Source organism: Parus major, chromosome 3 (genome assembly GCF_001522545.3).
Source record: "Parus major isolate Abel chromosome 3, Parus_major1.1, whole genome shotgun sequence".
NCBI classification, from domain to species: domain Eukaryota; kingdom Metazoa; phylum Chordata; class Aves; order Passeriformes; family Paridae; genus Parus; species Parus major.
In genome coordinates, this window is record NC_031770.1 from 107,493,510 (window position 1) to 107,509,437 (window position 15,928).

Consider the following 15,928-nt stretch of genomic DNA (forward strand, 5'->3'; position numbering starts at 1 on the left):
TTCTGATAGGTTTCAAAACCTGCAGTTAAGCAGATCTGAGAATGGTTTCATTCTAACTGTACATTCAGTAGGCTAATTGAAAACTTGGGATAACAAGAAAAAGAAAGATGTGCACAATAGTGATTAGTCTCCCTATCTAAGCTGATTTCCTGCAGAACCATTCTGGTACATGCACTATGCTCTCCAGTACACATAGTCTTACAAGAGCTTATTAGTTATGTTCAAGGAAAGAAGATGTGGATGCAGCAGTGTCTGGAGAAGTGTCTGGCCTCAGCCAGGCTGAATAACCACTTCCAGACCTACAAGTTCTGGGGAACATGGAGTTGAGAGATCCAGACTGGCTCTTTGCAAACCCCATTCTGGTACAGCAGGGTGCCATCCCAGGACCCTGGCATGTTTGCTGTCATGGAAGTAGAGTTTATTGCTTCTATGCTTGAGCTGGTTGTAACCTTGCTTAGGTATGGCTGCACTGCAATTCATTTATGTCAAGGCTTCTTCAGCATACTAGAAAAGAGCAGGAATTAAAGTAGATAATTTAAGATGGAAATAAAATAAGGACACTGTTGCAAATGACTAAGGAAAATCATAGATTAATTTTTCACTTCAACTAAAGAAAGAACATTTGTAAAAACCTTTCTGAAGTTACTTACAAGGCCTTGGTGCAGGAGTAACCAGGAGTTACTTGTGTAATGTCACTTTTTATTTAGGCATTTAGACCAGATCATAACAGTACCTTTACAGCCTCAAAGATCTCTGGACTAGCAGCTGTGGCTACCAGAGCTTTGCATTTATCCTGAGTGAACATACACAAGAGGCATTGACATTGTAGCTTTGCTGATGTCACAGCCCCACACTGTGCATTTACTGCAGAAGCACCATCTGTAAAGCTGAGATGAAATTAATCTCCAAGCCTTTTCTTCTGAGATAGATGCTGAAATCCTGCCTGGGTGGCACTGGGGATGAGAAGGGTATGATTTGAGCAGTCATTCCTGTTAGCCAGCCATCCTGTGTGAATGAGAAGCTGGACACGAGCTGGCAATGTGCCCTGGCACCCCAAATATCCTGGGCTGCATCACCCACACTGTGATGAGCGGGCTGAGGGACATAACTCTGATGCAGTGAGATCCCACCTGAGGTCCTGTGTCCAGAACTGGGGCCCCAAACTCAGGAAACCATGGAGAGAGGCCAGAGGAGGCCATAAAGATGCTTAGAGGCCTGGAGCCCCTCTGCTGTGGAGACAGGCTGAGAACTGTGGGTGTTCAGCCTGGTGAAGAGAAGGCTTCAGGGAAACCTCACTGTGGCTTTTCATTATTTAAAGGGTACATATAAGAAAGATGGGAATGGACCTTTTAGCAGGGCCTGTTGAAATAGGACAAGGGGAAAATAGTTTTAAACTAAAAGAAGGTTGTTTTAGTTTGGATGTAAGGAACAAATCTTTTATAGTAGGAGTGGTGAAACACTGGCACAGGTTGCCCAGAGGAGTTGTGGATGCCCCATCCCTGGAAATACTCAAGGCCAGGCTGGATGGGGCTCTGAGCATGGTTGGAGGAAATGACCTTTAAAAGTCCCTTCCAACCCAAACTGTTCTGTGATTCTATCCTGTACTAAAAAGTGTCTTTGTTATGCTTTAAAGATTCAGACCTCTGAGACAGATGGAGACAAGCTTCATTTGGCACCACCACAGCCTGCAAAACAGTTTCTCATCTCGCCTCCAGCCTCCCCACCTGTAGGGTGGCAACCAATAGATGATGCAACACCTGTCATCAACTACGACCTCCTTTACGCAGTTTCTAAGCTTGGACCAGGTAAGCTTGTGGTCCTTGGGTGAAAACACGTCAGGAAAAGCAGACAAGAAATACCAGTGTAGATAATAACTGTAGAGGGAGTTGGCATAGACTTGGCAGTTGCATTAAAATTTGGATTTCAGCTGATGGATGTCACCTGGTTCTTTCCTTCAGAATGAGTATTGCCAGGTGTAGGCACAGAATTGTGTGTTATCTGCAGCTTGTGAGAGCTGATCAAAGCTTTGCTTATACCATTTACTGTGCTGGGGTTTGTGCCTAGATGAAACAGCTGATGGTTTAGGTGGGGACTGGATGAATGTTTGGCTATGGATATGAGGAATTTTTGCTGTACACGACATCTGCTCAGTACTGCATTCCAAGGTGCAGATTTCTCACTTGAAAAGGTGCACCTCCACTGGAGTGGAGAATCTCTCACGTTGTTTGTTGAGAGAGAACTACTGTTCCCCAGTCCCGGTGGGATTGCTCTGTTAGGAATGCTCATTTCCTGCTGAAAAATATGCAGGAGGAATGGGATAAGTTGTAGCCTCTGTTAGCACAGTATAAATGTCAATGAATAATGCATCCAGGTTTTCTTCTGTCTTCTCATCTTCAGCTAGTGCCAGGAGTTGAAGCTAGCTGGGACTTTCCAGCAATGCTTCCCCTTGGAAAATGCTCATCTGATGAAACCAAAAATTTACATTGGAGAGGATTACTTTTGATTTAATTAAGTCATCTTTACAAATAGTTTTCTTCCAAAGCTATTAAAGCATCCTGTTTTAGAATTTTCAAAATGAGAAAGGTTCCAGTTTCAGGTCTAAGCAGTATCATTTACAAATTAATCTGATTTACATTTATAAGCCACAAGGAAAAAATAGCCTATTAAAATAACTTCATACTGAAATAAAGCATTTCAGATCCAATCTAATAACAATTGTGGGGGTGAGCTCATGAAAATTTAGCAGTTTATTTTTGAAATTCTTGTGGGATGAGAGAATTGTTTTTTCCCCAGCTGTACTGGGAATGCTGCTTGCTCGCTCTGAGAACATCTTCCAATTGCAGACATCTTATCATTGGGGCTTTTGTGCAACTGCACCAAAGGAACTCAGAGCTGGAGTGCATGGGGTGCATGTTTCATGATTCACAAGGAAGATGTTTCATGATTCACAAGGTTTGCAGGATTATCTCCTATCTTTTTCACATGGGATCTCTCACAAGAGGAAAATATATATCAGGAGATCCCTATGGTTTGTTCCCCTTCAGCAGGAAAGCCTGTGGAAAAAGGCAGTCAGGTGGAAGAATTCATATGATACTGCATATTATGATTTCCAGGAGTGATACTTTGCTTCAAAAATGCTGAATAAAAGCAAAACCAAAAACCTCTTTTTTTTTTTTTTTCTTTTTTTTTTCCCTTTGATGCAGCAGTGTTATAAATGGAAACATGTAAACGAATTCCCAAGCTGGCTGGGTAATAAATCAATTCCTGTTCTGGAGCAGTGGAATGTGAAATATCACTCATTGTCCCACACTCTGGGACAGCTTTGCATGAAGGTCAAATTCACCCGGATTTAAGGAGCCTGCAGGGAGCAATATGAAAAGCCATTGTGTGCTCTCTTCTTTCTATTTTTAGCACTTGTTAGAGGGATCAATTTTAGTTAACTGCAGCGGTGGGTTTAAAATAGTGTTGCTGTTCTCAGTTGTGCATTTACTATGTTTAGAATTCATTGAAAAACAAATCCCACTAACACTCATTTCTCAGTATTGCAGCAGTAAAACGCTGCTGGACATCAAACAGCATCAGTAGCCACAGAGAAGAGATTCTTTTCGTTCAAAAACACAATTTAAAAATGTAACTATGGCTTATCAGCTGTTGAAAAATACTCACTTGGCACAGTTGTTTATAGACCTGAGAATGTTAGGATTGGACTTTCTTGTCTTTAACTTGTGAGGAATCTTTGTTATATTGAATACAATGGTTTGATAAAATAAACATCTGAGGACCAAGGAAACTCATTAGCGCTTCAAAATAGTGAACAGTGTTTTTGTATGCCCTCAGCATAAGATGAGTTTTATTGTCCTACTTCACTAGGAATGCAAGATGTACTACTTGGACACAGACCCATACTCCTTTCCCATTCCCTGAATCCAGGTCATCTCCTGTCACTGTACCGTGCCATAATCATCATAGCCACAAAGTTAGAGACCAAAACTGTCCCTGGGTGTGAAATGTTGGGAGCTTTGCTCCAGAGTATAAGGAGTACGCTGCAAGTGAGTTAACAGATTTGCTGTGTGCCAGCAGTTTTGGCACAGGTATTTTAGCTGCAGCATTGATAGGCTGGCATCTTGGAGATCTAATGGAACAGATTTCTTTCTGTGCTCAAAAGGAAGCTGGTTTTGGTCCTTTCACGTGGAATTGAGATTGGTGAGGGTGCATTTACTCCTTAGGGAAGATCATGGCATATTTAATTAAGTTCCTGGATGATTGATGTATATTCTCACTTTCTGCAGATGCAGAAATTAGGTTTTAAATGAGGCATGAACAGAGTGCTGTAGATCAGTCAGAGCCAGGAACCGTGACTGTGCCTGGTGCTGACCACCAGCCTACAATCTTTTCAATATATTGCAAATCAAGAAGTGCAATTATTAATCAGTTTGATGGAAAACACTTCCACTGTCAAGACAACTTCCAGTAGTTTGATCTGCTGATGAAGATATGAAGACATCAGGGCCTGGAGTAGAGAACAGCTTGATAGGTTGCAAGCATTCCTGTATGAAAAAGCTAGCTCCAAGTTAGGCCAGGTACAACCTGGACCTGACAAACAACCAACCAACCACCCCACCTTGCAAACATATTTTAAATGAGAAATATTTGCAAGGTGGAGGGAGAGGGAGTCTCCAGGTCCAGGCTGTATCTACAGCAGAGCTGCTCCTCTCCAAGGATAGGCAGCTGTTTGCCGTTTATTAGTGCAGTGATTTACAAAGTATCCTTTTGGCACTAGAGTATGCCCTTTCTTTTCTGGATATCAATCCCTCCCTCTCCATATTGACTCCTCAACCTGCCTCTATCTGCTTTCCTTCCCTCACTGCCTCTTTCTTCACAAGAATTGCTTTGTTCCCCCTCATTTCTAGCTCTGCACTCCTGAGCGCCTTTCCCCAGGATCCCAGGTGCCACATCCTGACTTCCCCTTGCCAGCCTCAACCCCTGCTGCTCCGCACTGTGGTTGCCCAGAGAAATTTTTTTTCTCCCGTGGGTTTGGTTCACAGATCACAGCTACACTGATGGGATCTGCACTGTACAATGACACCCAGCACAGGTCAGGCTGCTGAGCACTTTACTTGCTCTATGCACTCACTGGTGCAGTTTTGCACTCTGTCAGTGGCCACTTGCCTCACAGCTTCGGGCAGTGTTGAAAAATGAGTGCAAGGCATCATTTCCAGCAATCCACAGAGACAAGTCTGCACCAGTTGCACTCCTCTCCATGTTATGCAGTCCCTTATCAGCGTTCCAGCAGGCTTTGCACCTCAGGCTACACTCTGGGTCTTGTACAATACATTTTTCACATTATGAAAGTGCCATTCTGAAGTGCCACACATGGTGGCTCTTGAGTCCACGGTGGTGGCACTTGGGACACAGAAGAGACCTGGCAGCTTCCTGTGCCACTTGGGTGTTGGGTCTGGGCTTCATTTTTGTCTCTGAGCAATTCAGAAGTAGCTGTTCCTGCTATGCTCTAGCTGGGCTTCTTGAGGAGGATGCAGAGCATCTGGCCCTGCTCTGACCTGTGTTTGGCTCACCCTTCCCTAGGGAAGGGGAAAACAGGTGAGAGCAGGACCCTGCCCAGGAAATGTACACAAGGATTTCAGACCATCTCACAAGGCAGATTTTCTGTGGCCAAATGTTTTCAAACTCTCCTGTTTATCATCACTGATTCAAATGAAATCATAAATACTTCATATGACTCCCAGGGAGGATTAAAAGGGGACGGAGGGGCAAACAAATGGTGACAGATAAAACTTTTAATCTCTGTCCTTCCTCTCCCTGCTGTTCTGTGGCTGCTTTTGCCCATCTCTCCTCTTCTCTCTTCTCCCCTCTCCCAGGGGAAGGAGAGCTGCTGGATGGAGAATTTTTTTCCTCTGGTAAGGAGAGGAGGGTGCCCAACTCCTGCAATGTCAATAATGGGCTTTCAGGGAGCAGCTCTTCTGCTTTGCTATGGCAGATCCATGCTGTAGAGGTGTTTTATGGAGGTATTTTGTGGGATGGGTTGTAGCTCTTCTGTCACAAACATGCACCCATACAAAGGACCTCCTGTTATTTGTAAAGCACTTGGATGAAGGGACTGTAAGTGGAAGGTATTTTCATGATGCTAATGCCACATTTACATGGACTGGACAGCTCTGAACTCATTAACCTTTGCTTATGAGTCTGAATTAGGGATGAGGTAGCTACACGTTATCATTAGCATTTGTTCATTATCCTTTATGTATATGAACATGATCTTTGCTGGACAAAAGGGCCCTGTTAGACAGGAACTGCACTATCAACGAAAGGTCACAGTACTGACTCACAAAGGAATAGAAAATCCTATACAATTATTTTTAATTCTGAAATATCATAAGTTGCTTCTGTGCTCATCCTTGCGTCACCCAAGGCTGTGGGTTTACTCCTGGCTTCTGAGGTCACAAAGTAGGGCCCAGTGACATAAAAGCAGATGTGCTCATTGTTAAGGGAGGAAACTTCAAATTCTTACTGTTTTTCTTATTCAGAGCAAATGGTTAGAGAGGAACATCACTGCTGTTTTCAGGGGCTTATCAGACAGTTTTTTTGACAAGTCTGTATGGTAGATGTGCCACAGTTGAATTCTTCCCTGAAGGGCAGAGTATATTTGATAAATTTTATAATTTTCTGGGTAAATATATATGAGTTGCCACTGTTAGCTTATGTGAAGGCTTAAATTTATTATTACAGGATAGAGATAGACCAAAGACAGCTGGAGGAGAAAAACTCCTGTCCCCAAGAATCCTTTGGCTTAGCTAGCCTGTAAGAATTCTCCAGGCAAGCAGGAGAAGCGGGAGCATGGATCAGTGTAGGGCCTGAGAACACAAAGCCATGTCACAGACTGCTGAATGAAGTCACTGGACAAATAGTTGGGTGGTATTACAGAAATTGGTGAGTCTTACCTATGTTAACTCAACGTGCTACTCATAGCTTGGGACAACCTAGGTCTTGTAAACATGAGTGCAGTGACTCAACCTTTACTTCAGTAGCTGAACTGCTGCAGACTGAGCTCATTAATTATTTATTTTTTTTTTAATGCTGGAAACAGTGTTTAAGAAAAAAGGAAAAAACATAGGAAAACAGCAGAAGGGAAGGGCTAATCTGGCTGTATCTATTGGATTTTTATTTTGTGCTTATCAGCTTAGTGTTTTTCCACAAACAGCAACTATGTTCGGAACAAGATACAGCTGTACAAAAGTCCCAGTCATTGTTGTCCTGTTCCTAACTCAGCCATGAAAAGGTTTTGTGCTGTTTGAGTACAGAACAGAGTCTGCAGCTCGTTTATGCTCAGAAATAACTGTATGCCTTAAAAACCTAATTTATGAGTGCATCACATTTTGGTTTGCAAAGTGACATTAATTGCTGCTGCAGTTACTTGTGCCAGAGGCATCTGAATATTTTTCCTTGCGTCTGTACTTTTTTCCACTGTTCTTTTCCAGCAGAAAGAGTCCTTCTGGGAGGGATTTGAGCAGTAAAAGAATGTGGCATTTGAACTGGGATTATTACCTTTTAAGAGGGCAGTGAATCTGATTTCCTCGGCAGTGCCGGTGTAGGAGGACAGGCCGGCGCTGCGTGTGCGCGGCACTGCGGAGCTGCCCACGGTGACAGTGACCAATGCAGCCCTCGGTGCTGGCTGGCAGCATTGACGTCAGCCCAGAGCTGAGAAATTAGCTGGGGCCCACAGGGAAAATGGGCAGCGAAAAACCATATAATTCCTCAATGCAGCACAACCAAGCTATTTCTCTTTTCATATTTTAGCCTATCAGCAAGACCTGTAATGCTTTGCTCGATTTGGATTCAGAGGAAAGGTTGCCAAAAATAGAGCAGTTAAATGTCAACATTAATGGTATCACAGCAGTAAAATATTTATCACAGCAAGATGCCCGGCTTATAGGTATTATTCACTAGTTGCCTCCTTTTTTTAAGCAAAAATACACCATGTCCTATGTCTCAAGCCACCCAGGCTTATTTGGACTAGGAATTTGTCAGCACAAACAGCATGTGAGCACAGTCCCAGAACTGCATGTGCTAATGCAGGACCAAACCTGCAACCCCTTCCTCAGGTGAATTACTCTGCCATAAACTGGCTAACAATGAAACTCCAAATTAGTACCACAGGCAAGCCACAGGGACTGCCATTTGCTTCCATGGTACAACACCTGATGCTGCTGGGTTCTGCCAGTGGTGCAGCACTTAGGAGCCATTGCACCACAAACAGAGGCCAATTGGGTTGCTGGGACCCCACCTTCCTCATCTCAGATGATTTTGCAGGCAATGTTTTTTTCTTAAAAGTCTTAAATTAATTCCTTGCAATTTAATAATCAAACTACTTGTATCCCATATGCAATCCAGAATACACGTAGTGCCAGCAGGCTGAATTCAGGACTGAAAGTCCTATGACTGATCCTTGGTTTGCTTGTGGACTTTTGCAGGTAACCACCCAAGCACATATGGGCCATTCACTTAAGAGCTGGACTCGATGATCCTTGTGGGTCCCTTCCAATTCGGAATATTTTCTGGGGAAAAAAAAAAAGCCACATTCATCTTCCTCAGAGGAGCACTGTGTTGAGACTTAAAAAAGGAATGTAGATAGTAAGAAAATATAATGTACTGTTTAGGCGTTCAGCCTGCTCTAGTGAGCATTTTTAGACTGCTCTGTAATCTCATCTGCAGAGACAAAATTCGTTACAGCCCCAGCTAAAGAGCTTTGAAACTGAAAATCTGTCTGGAGCAGAGATACAGGGGTTTTTTTTATTTCTGGAGAAATTAGATTAAGTGTTGAAATCTGTCTGAGGGCAGCAACTGGGCTTTAAATGGGACCGAAGGAAAGCCATAGCAAAAATAAAGATCAATTCCAACCCAACGGGTGTGGAATAACTTCAGACCAACTGTTGGACAGGCTGGGTTCCATTTAATCTTTTTAACCGTGAACTTGTGTGTTCTTTCTCCTCTGCCTACTTTGGGGGTTTATTTCAGTGCTATTGGCCACCAATATTGATGTGAAAACCCATTATAGACATGAAGGTGTGTGTATTTCATGATGCTTTACAAACCTGTGATCAAACTGCCTCCCGGGACAGGATCCCCAGGATGTGTTGTGGCAGCTGGCAGAGTCCAGCTGTGCTGGTGCTCACCTGTATTTAGGAGCAGCACGCACTCAGCTCCCTACCCAGGTGTGGAGTATTCTGCAGTCCAGGAGTGCCATGGGCTGTCTCCTCGGATCTTTTGATGTGATTGCTTTTCTCTGCTTCCAGGAGAGAAATACGAGCTGCACGCAGGAACAGAGTCCACTCCCAGTGTGGTGGTGCACGTCTGCGACAGCGACATGGAAGAAGACGAGGACCCAAAGAATTCTCCAAAGCCAAAAATCATTCAAACTCGACGCCCCGGTGTGCCGCCGCCTGTATCTAACTGAGCCTCTCCGGCAGAAGCAGCACTTCTCTCTCCTCCAGCACAGCTCTCGGTTTTTGTTTGCTTTGTTCTGTTGAAAGGCAGCCTTTGCCTTCTGAGCACCGGGACATTAAGGTCATTGAAACCCCTTCACAGTAATCAAGCCTCTGTAACAAAAGGGCTAGGAAAAAGATCTTTGTACCTGTAACCATATCACACACCAACTGATAGGTCTAGCTGGAAAGGACAAAACAAGGCTGAGGAAACAAGGGAGGGTTTCAGTCTGAGGATCTTTTCACAGCTATAATTTGCATGCTGAAACACCACTACCAGAGAAATGGTTCAGGTGGGAATTAGGCCAATGTCAGGCTTGATATTCGAACTCCCGGGATTGCTACTGCCCTTCATCAAGCAGCCTATTCCTCTCTTCCTCACTTCCCAACAGACCTTAGTCTTTCCCCTTTTCCCCTTCTTTTAAGGGGGGTAGGTGTGTTGTTTTTACTCTACTAGCAGTTTGGTGGCCTTTTAACCCCCCTGGAATTTTCTGTAAGGAACACTATCTTTGCAATGTTTTTGGAAACAACAGAAAACAACCCTCTTCCAGCAACAGCTGTAGAGAATGGTGGTCTGAAACGGTGGCAGGGATGTGAGATGGAGCTCTCTGGGCTGAGGGGAGAGGCAGCAGCTGCTGGGGGTTCTGGTCAGTCCTTCTCTCAGGGGAGAAGGGAGCCAGAATATCAATAGGGATTGTCAGTTTATCTTCTAGCGAGGGATGAGTGGCTTCTCTCAGGATCTGAGGAAGAGGAGCTGACTGCTCATGTAAGATGGGATTCCTTGCTCTCTCTCATAGCTGTATGTTCCAGTAACATTACAGGCTGAATGCTTTCCTAGTGGTGTGGTGAATAGCCCTGAAATTGCCAGTAATTACTTGCACATCTCTAATATTCAGCCCTTTTCCCTTCCCACGTCCTGTGCTTCAAAACCCTTTTTGAGCTGTATGCAGTTTGGGTTTGTGGAGGTGAGCAGAGGTTAGTTAAAATTCTTTTGCTGTTTTTTTTTTTTTTTCTGTTTCTTTTTTTTTGTTTTGTTTTGTTTTGTTTTGTTTGTTTGTTCTTCTCTTTTTTTAGGCCAAAGAAAACAGGACCATAACTACACACTTGAAATTAGACTGCATGCAACTGAATCCCCCTTTTTCACCCCATCCTGCATGTTTCTTTCACTTGCAATATATACTGGGTTACAAAAACTGTTCTGTGTTTGCATCATGGCTGACAGCAGGCAGATCCCGGATTCCCTGTCTGGCAGACCTTCCATGATGATCTATTTTTTTAATGCATACTTGTCATTTTGAGATCATATTTTCTAGACATTTGAGCTCAGATTTTGCATATATTTAAGCATGCGCTTAATTTATGCACATGAGTAGTTCCACTGAAATTAATACTGCAGAAACTGAGTGTATATGTAAGGTATGGTGGGATTTTTAAGCTAATTAGCTGCAGCTGTTCTCCCCAAAGTGACTTTAAAATGGCACAGCGAGCTTCCATGGTTTAAAATCCTTTACAGCTTAAAATAAGTAATACATCTTGGAAGCTTATTGTAAGTTCTGAAAAGTCAGCTTAGGTTCTATAAGCAAGATTGTTGTCATAAAACCTAATGATCTGGTTTCTGAGGGAGGGTTCCATCACACCCTTAATTAGCAGCGATGCTACAAAGCTTCTGCAGAGTCAAGTCCCCCTGGCAGGGGTCTTGGCTTAGCGGCACTTCAGGACAACAGGCATGTTGCTCTGTCAGCGAGGACAGGAGATGGCATTCCCAATGTGCATGGTGAGGACATCTGGGAATGAGGACTTGTTGTCCTCACACAGTTGAGCCTCTGGCCACCACAGCCTCCCCTGGTATTCCTGATGAGATGTAGTTCTTTACTCAGCACTCTGTGCATTTCTGTAATGTGATAATTGTTGCTGCATTATGGGCATCGTTGTGTGCGTGTTACACTGATACAATACTGGTCATTAAATACAGCAGAGACTGAACAGAAAATGGGGCTTTAGTATCTTCATGATAGCTGTGTAAAGTTTCCTTAAAGTAACTCCTTAGACTGCCACTTCAATTATTTTACTAGTGAAACATTTAAAATTGGTTTAAGGAAACAAATTGTCACTCACAGGACAAGGAATGTATCATGTTGAAAACACCATCTTAAGCCACAAATGACATTCCAGGAGCAACACCACTGGCTTTTCTGAGAACACACCCAGCACTGATGTCCATGGGGTTTAGTTTAGCCCAGTATAAACAGGGACAGTAAGATTTAAACATGTAAATGATCAGATATCATTGCTAATGGATTTTTTTACAGGCAAGACTGTAGGAGGCCAAATCTTGTGCTTGTATCCATGTTCTCAAACTTTGGAGAGACATGGTTCTGAATTAAGTACTTTGGCCTCAAATGATGTAAAACTACACTGCAAATTAAAGCACTGGACCTTAAATGTTCTTTCCTCAAAGTGCATTTTCAAACATTTTAAATGAGGCCCTGTTCAGTGACTAACTCTGTGCTTTGTAAAACTGTGTGGTACTACCCAGGAGGCAGCAGGACATGGCTCATTGCTTGAAGCACTGAAATCGAAACACAATTACAAGCCTGAAAATTCAAAGCAGTTTCTATGAGCAGAGCTTATATATTACCTGTATGTGATAAAATAATGGTCATCATAAAATAAGTGTTTCATGTGTTATGGAATAATGTCCCTGTCAGCAAAGTATCAGCATTTGTGGCTCTTGAGAGAAGCTAGTGTTTTACTAAAGGTTGGTTCTCGCCTGACATGGAAAGAATGCTTCTTTCAAAAAGTGCTGACTTTTACTGGAAGGAGAATTGTCCTATTCAGTAAGTCACAGGCAGAGCCCCTACTCATTTGAGTGGGAATTTGCTCTTCTGTAGCTTTTCTGAGGTCAGCCGCTCTGACTTGCACTTCTTACAGGGTGTCAGGGGTGCTCTCCTGGGGACCCTGGAAGAATGGAGCCTCAGACTTACACTGTGGCTCCTGAAGCAAGGCCCACATCCTTTTAATTTCCTCCCCAAAGCAGGAGCTGGAGGGAGCAGCTGGAGGTGATGCCCTGGGACCTCTGATGGGTGGACATAGCTCCTGCTGCTCTTTGGAAATTAAAAGGAGGAAATCAGGGAAGTACAGCTTCTGTTTCTGTTGCCTGCTGCCTGCTCGTCCTTTCTGACCTCTCCAGAAATGAAACTGACATTTTATTGACTTCCTCACTACAGTTTAAAGCATGAAAACATTTCCAGTGCATGGAGAAAGAGTATTTTGGAATCTATTCTTTTGGATCAAAACACAAGTAATTTCTGTGGCCTTGATTTTTGTAATTAAGACAAGGTGTGCAAACACCCCCCTTCCTAACATACACAGACACACTCCAGTAAACTTTGTTTTTGGCCAAGAAAATATGGCAAGAGCATCTCTTCCTCAACCATAGCAAGACCACAGCCATAGTTGCTGTAAAGTGTTTTAGGTTAAAAAAATTCTCCCTATGCATCAATTTTGTAGCACTAATTTGATCCTAAATTGGGTGAGAGGGGTGGGTTGGTTTTCTTTTGGTCTTTTTCCCCCTCTTTCCCATTCAGCAACTCTGTAAAAGCTTTCAGCAAAAATACAGATTGTTGTTTGTATTGAGGAATGGACTGAACTCCTGGCAGGATGTGATTCCAGTGGTTTGTCTGAGCACTGTCACAGATGCCATGAGCGTTTCCATTGTATTGTACATAACTTTTGAAATATTCTATTTAGTCATATTTTATAGGAGTATTAAAAAGCTTCTGGCTAATTAATCACTTTTACACTTCTATAATTCAGAGCTTAGTTTAAAATTATAAATATGGCAAACAGTATTTTTGTGTTCTGCTTGCATTGGCATTTGGAAAAGCAACATTTAAAGAGTTAAACTATATCAATAAAATGAGTAGTGTGGTGTATACCCCTGGTAGAACTGAAAATGCTTAAATGTGTGACATAGGCCAAACTCTCTTTCAGTAGAAATTAAGGGGAAAGCAGCCTTCTTGTTGGCAGGATGTGCCATGTTCCATTTTAAGCCGCTGCAGTTTCACAGTCATGTGAACTTGCTCTGGTTTGCTGTGGATTTGGCTCAGTGTACACAAAAAAAGCTGCAGTGCGGTCCCTGGTGAGCAACAGCTCAGCACGAACCCTGATGTGGTTCTCACTGTGCTTTTATACCCACGGGTGATGCTGTGGCCATGAGTGCTTGGACAAGGAACATGGCATGCAGCTGCCAGCCAGGCTGGGGAAAGAGTTCTGTTAACATTCATTATTATAAAAATTGAAACTAATTGTTATCTCTTGCATCAGTTTGTGCTGGGTCTTGCAGAGGACTGGAAACTGGGAGATGAGTTTGCTGATAACTGTCCTGTGAAATTCTGATATTGGATTGCTCAAATCTGGATTTGAAGAAATGGTTTGTTTTTCTGTGTGCTTGGCATAAAAAACTTCATTTCTCAAAGGATGATTGTTCATGATTCTGAAAATTAGATCCACTTAAGAAGTCTCACTGGAGAAATAAACTCTGAGCTCTTTAATTCCTTTGGAAAGGACAGGCCTTAACCTCTGTGTTTTAATTAGGAAAACTAGTAATGAAATTCTTCTGGGGTTCTTTTCACCTCTTTTAGAGGTGAAAGGCAGGAGGCCTAGTTTATTCTTCTTTGAGCACCAAAAGAGCGTCCCCCACCACAGTGAGTTTCTTCATCCACCCAACTGAAATGCTTTGTTTGCAGCATGCCAGCTGTGGCTCTTCCATCGTGCTTGGCACTGGACACAGCACTGGGAAATGAGCTTCAGGGCTTCAGCTGTGGATGGCAGAGAGCTGTGTGTCCCAGAGGACCAGGCTGATCACAGTCACAGTGCTTTCAGATCCTCTACAGAATATTTACTGAATTTATTTTTGGTCCTTCTTTAGTGGCAAACACTTCAGCACTAAACTTTTTGCCATTTCAGTCTTTCTCTCACACATTCAATGTGAATGTAAGACCTTTGCATTTCCTTGATTCCCTTTTGCCTAAGAAATCACTTTTAGTTCTGGTTTATTAAAAAGAAAAACCAAGTATGGATTAAAGTCCCAGCCAGACCCTCATTTATACTCAGCATCATGCAATGCTCTTGAATAACAAGTTACACTAGCAAAATCCCCAAACACTGTTTATCCTGGTTTAACCCATCTGGGGGAGTACAGCAGCTTTCAATATTCCAGACTCCTCTTAAAAAAGATGTTTTTATAACAGTAGCTGTGCTCTTTTTTTGAATACATGTAGACTGCAGCATTCAGGGGTAAAAGGACAAGGGAGGAAGTGTTGTAAAAGCTTCCCACAGGTCTATTTGAAGTGTAGAGTATATTTGCTTTGGTTTGGAGGGGGGAGAAGCCGGCACTGTTAGAGGCAGAACAGCAACAACACTCTGGATGGAAAGGCAGGAACCTTGAAAGCCCCTACTGCAGAGATGCTCAGAAAGCTTTAAAAAAGCAGCCTGAATGCTCTCCCCCCTTCTGTCAGTTTGTTCAGCAACTACATACATTCTGGGGCTGCAGCAAGAGTCATCTTAATACAGGATTGTGTCTTCATGCCATAGCTACAAAGCTTAAATAGGGAGATTTGTTAGGGAGATTCTTGCTGGAGTAAGGCTGGGAAAGCTGTGAAGTGTGAGCAGCCTTGAAGTTAATTAAAAATGAAGATATTCACAATCTTAAAACAGACTTCAGGATTCAGATCCGTGTATCTGAGAGCTGTGTTAAGGGCCCATTTGAATCAGGGGCTTCCTCACTCACAACATTAAGAGTATCCAGCAAGAAAGATTAAACTTCTCTGTTCTCACCAGAAAATCAGCCTTCTTTTAACAAATTATTGTATCTGATCATATATCTAGTGCGAGAAAGTTGTGTCTACATTAGTGTCACACAGATGTGTTCTCTTCACTGTTGGGTTAATGAAGGTAAATGTTTTGAATCCATTTTAGAGCTGAGTTCTTGTACAGAAACTTCTGACAGAAATGCTATCTGTAAGGACTGGTGGATCCTTAAGTGTCAGTTTGGCAAGTTGTCCTACTGTGGGTAGCTGCAGAAATATTTTGTGTATGTTGTTGTAGATTTAAAAGCATTGCTCATGGTTTCATTTGAGTGTCTGCATTTCTGACACGGATGTGACATATCTGTATATATTATAAATCAATACTATTTTTAACCACATATTTTGTACAAATATTCACATTAGCTCTGTACTTCAATGAAAATCTATTATGGTATTAAACATTTTGGTGGAATTAGCAAACTCCTTGTCCGTGCTTTGCTTTCATTTTATATCAGTGTTAAGTAGCTGAGCCATTTCTGGCGTGCAAGGCAAATATAATTTCCAGCTATTCATGTTGTTCCTTAAATCCAGGTGCTCCTGTACCCTCTAGTGACTGATCCC

General features: G+C 42.7%; 1 protein-coding gene across 2 annotated transcripts in view; it reads left to right on the forward strand.

Moving 5' to 3' along the window:
* Positions 1-15,787, forward strand: part of RCAN2 (regulator of calcineurin 2) — an 84,106-nt gene extending 68,319 nt beyond the window's left edge. For both annotated transcript variants that reach the window (XM_015621279.3, XM_015621280.3), the window contains 2 exons: positions 1,634-1,805; positions 9,309-15,787. In XM_015621279.3, the coding sequence (XP_015476765.1) occupies positions 1,634-1,805; positions 9,309-9,469 (333 nt within the window). In that variant the 3' untranslated portion in view covers positions 9,470-15,787. The remainder of the gene's footprint in view (positions 1-1,633; positions 1,806-9,308) is intronic.
* The last annotated feature ends 141 nt before the right edge of the window (positions 15,788-15,928 follow it).